This window comes from Camarhynchus parvulus, chromosome 4, assembly GCF_901933205.1.
Source record: "Camarhynchus parvulus chromosome 4, STF_HiC, whole genome shotgun sequence".
NCBI classification, from domain to species: Eukaryota; Metazoa; Chordata; class Aves; order Passeriformes; family Thraupidae; genus Camarhynchus; species Camarhynchus parvulus.
Genome location: NC_044574.1, coordinates 36412586 through 36415858, shown reverse-complemented (window position 1 = coordinate 36415858; position 3273 = coordinate 36412586). Strand labels below are relative to the sequence as shown.

General features: G+C 57.2%; 1 protein-coding gene across 1 annotated transcript; it reads right to left on the bottom strand.

The window, feature by feature from the left end:
• Positions 1-642: 642 nt before the first annotated feature.
• HAND2 (heart and neural crest derivatives expressed 2) lies at positions 643-2960 on the bottom strand. Its single transcript, XM_030947590.1, has 2 exons — positions 2392-2960; positions 643-1410 (listed from the first exon to the last, which is right to left on the bottom strand). The coding sequence occupies exons 1-2, from the start codon at positions 2944-2946 to the stop codon at positions 1312-1314; spliced, it is 654 nt and encodes a 217-aa protein (XP_030803450.1). The 5' UTR covers positions 2947-2960; the 3' UTR covers positions 643-1311.
• Between the last annotated feature and the right edge of the window lie 313 nt (positions 2961-3273).

The window sequence follows — 3273 nt, the reverse complement described above, 5'->3', positions numbered from 1 at the left end:
CTATACTAAAAAGAGCCAGAGCATGGGCTGCTGCAGTTTGCAGCTGGATAAAAAAGGTTAAAATTAATTATAGTCGCTGTGGCGTACTGGAAACGTGCAACCCAGGAGAGTTTTAGGAACCACAAAGTTAATATTAAGTTCATCGTAGCTCATTGTAAATCTTACCTATTCCCTACAGCACACCCTCCCCACCTCCTCCCCCAGACCCCCGCAAATCCCTTGCCTTGTTCGCTCTTTCTTCCTTGACGTAAAATTACCTGCTACATAACCACTCCGAGCACAGCTCGCCGGCCTCCCTGGCCTGCCTCCGGCCCCTCTCCGGGCAGCCGCCCCCGCTCCGCGCCCGCGCCTGGCACCGCGGCCGCCCGCGCTCCGCGGCAGGGAAACCGCGCGGCTCTGCCGCTCCTGACCCGCCCGGCGTTTGCACCCTTGTCCATTTCCCGTTCACAGTAGGTCTCCTGCATGGAGAACACCACCACAAGGAATTCCTATTCAGATGAACTGCCGGGTTCTGTTCACCACTCACCGGGCTGAGAGCTCCCTCCCTCTACCCCTCCTTTCATTCAGCCACTTGTTTAAAAATAAAATTAGGAGCCATCTTTATAATTTAGTTTACTTCCGAATATTTTAAATATTATGAAAAAAAAAGCCATAAACAACGCTGTTATTCAAAACATTTTGAGGTATAAAACATAAAAAGATTTGGATTTTGTTTTTTTTTCTTTTTCTTTTTTTTTCTTTTGTTTTGTAAAAAACACACACAGTGGTTTATTGAGTACTTACAATGTTTACACCTTCAATATTAATTAGATTCCACTTTTTCCCTTACGGACGGAAGTGCACATAACCAATAACTGTTGAAAACATCTTCAAATACTGAACGACCACAACAAAATTACAACACTAAATACCGAGTCAATCGAAACATTGGTGCAACTGCTTCTGTTGAAATATAGCTTTATAATCCCATGAATATTTATATCCAAAAGGCCAAGTATTAAAGATACACTTCACATACACACTAATGCCAGGGAGGGATTTTTTTTTTCCTTTTCTATGATTCTGTTTTCCCCACGTGTTTTATACAGAGCAAATAACATTCACGAAACATTTAGAGACATTATCCCTTACCAAGCTGGAGTTTCCTCTTCATATATGGAATGCTTTTTCCCTCTCCTTCAAATATCCACATTTTGGGGGGTTGGGGGAGAAATTGCACATAAATAAACTGGATTATTCCAAATACAAGGAGTCCTCAGAGGAGAGCTCACTACCGAGACTAAGAGGACGGCTCCTCCAGTCCTGCCGTGCTCACTGCTTGAGCTCCAAAGCCCAGACATGCTGCGGCCAGCCAGTCCTCCCTTTGGTTTTCTTATCGTTGCTGCTAACTGTGCTTTTCAAGATTTCGTTCTGGGGAGACAGGATGCGAGGGGAGAGAGAGAAACAGAAGGGGGAGAGGAGAGAAAAAAAGGTTAGATATATTCCTCCCCTTTCTAGGTCGCATCTGCTCTGCTTCGAGATCAAAAACTACGAGGAGACCCGAGCTCATGGAGGCCTGCGGGCTTCGAGAGACACCACGGGGACCTCCACGGCACCTCGCCGCGGGACAAGCCGCCGCCCGGCCCGCGGCAGGCCAATTCCCGCTCCGGGCCACCCCGCTACTCTGCCGCGGCCGGAGCGCGGGGCTGGAGCCTGAGAAGCGCCAGCCATCCACGGGGATTGCGATAAGGCCCCCTAAACCAGGCTCTCCCTGAGTGCGGGGAGAAGCTGGGCCCCGGCACGTACCGGGGCAAAGCTTCGGACTTGCGGCCGGTAACACACGCGGGAGTCAGCCACCCGCGAGCACGCCATGGGGCCTGCACGGAATTGGGCTTGCGCTGCCTGGCCTAAACCACCTCTCCCGTTAAAAATCGAAAAAGCTGAAGCGCGAAGTGCAGAGGCAGGAAAGCCTCTCGCTGCGAACCTCGGACTTGCCGAAGGCTTAAAGCTGGGCTGGGCTTAGCAGGTAATCATGCCTCCACGTTTTCATTTAAGAGAGCAGAGACCTGCCTCCTGCGAGATCACGGTTTGGAATACGGGACAAGCATCAGCCCGGGAGCAGCCTCCCCGTGGTGCCCTACTGCGGCAGCCTTTTCCCCGCGGCTGCTCTCAGCCTCCGGGTCGGATCCGGAGGCCGACGGCCGCTCGCGGCTGTGCACAGTCCCGCTTTTGGCCCGCAGCAGCTACGGCCAGGGGCCGGTGGGACCGAGGAGTCCCCTATGGACATTCCCCGGTGGCTCTCCCCAGCGAGGAGCCGGGTGCGCTCGGATGGAGCGCCGGCGGGCGACCGAGCAGCCTCCCCTGCGCGGCTCCCCCGCCCCGTCCCGCCCCGAACCGCTCCGAAGCACTGACCAGCTCTTTCTTCCTCTTCTCTTCCTTCACGTCTGTCTTCTTGATCTCTGCCTTGAAAGCCTCCGCCTCTCCGTTCTGGTCGTCCTTCGCCAGCAGGTCCATGAGGTAGGCGATGTAGCTGGTGGCCAGACGGAGGGTTTTGATCTTGGAGAGCTTGGTGTCTGCGGGCACGTTGGGGATGCACTCCCTCAGCTCCGCGAAGGCGCTGTTGATGCTCTGAGTCCTGCGCCGCTCCTTGCGGTTCGCCGTGCCCCTGCGTTTCACCGGCCGGGGCCCCCCGAGCCCGGGCGGGCCGTTCCCGGGCGGCACCCCCCCGTAATGGGAGTGGTCCATGCCCGGCGCCCCGTTGGCGTACTCGGGGCTGTAGGACAGAGCCATGCTGTAGTCGGGGGGGGACATCTCCGGGTGGCTGCTGATGAGCCAGCCGTGGAAGTAGGGGTTCTCCTCGTGGCCGCAGCGGGTGGCGGCGGCGGCAGCGGCGGCGGCGGCGGCAGCGAAAGGGTAGCCCTCATGGTGCACCACCGGGTGGTGGGGGAAGCCGCCCACTAGACTCATCCCCGCTCCCTAGAGCACCCCACCCCCCCCCCCGGGCCCCAAAACAAAGGCTTCCCCTCCCCGCCCGCCCCCCACCCCCGTCGCAGCGGCGGGAGATGCTGCCCGCCGCTCACCCCTCAGCACTGCCCCGCTGCCCGCTGCCTCTCCATAGGGCGCTGCTGCAGAGTCCCCGCGGGTGCCCGAGCGATCCCCCCTCCCCGGGCGCCGCCGCCGCCGCTCATGCGTTGTGCCTCCACCTCCTCCTCCTCCTCGCCCGGGGCCGGGTCTTCGAGGAAGCGCGCACAGGAAAAAAAAAAAAAAGAACAAAACTACGGAGAGATGTCGACC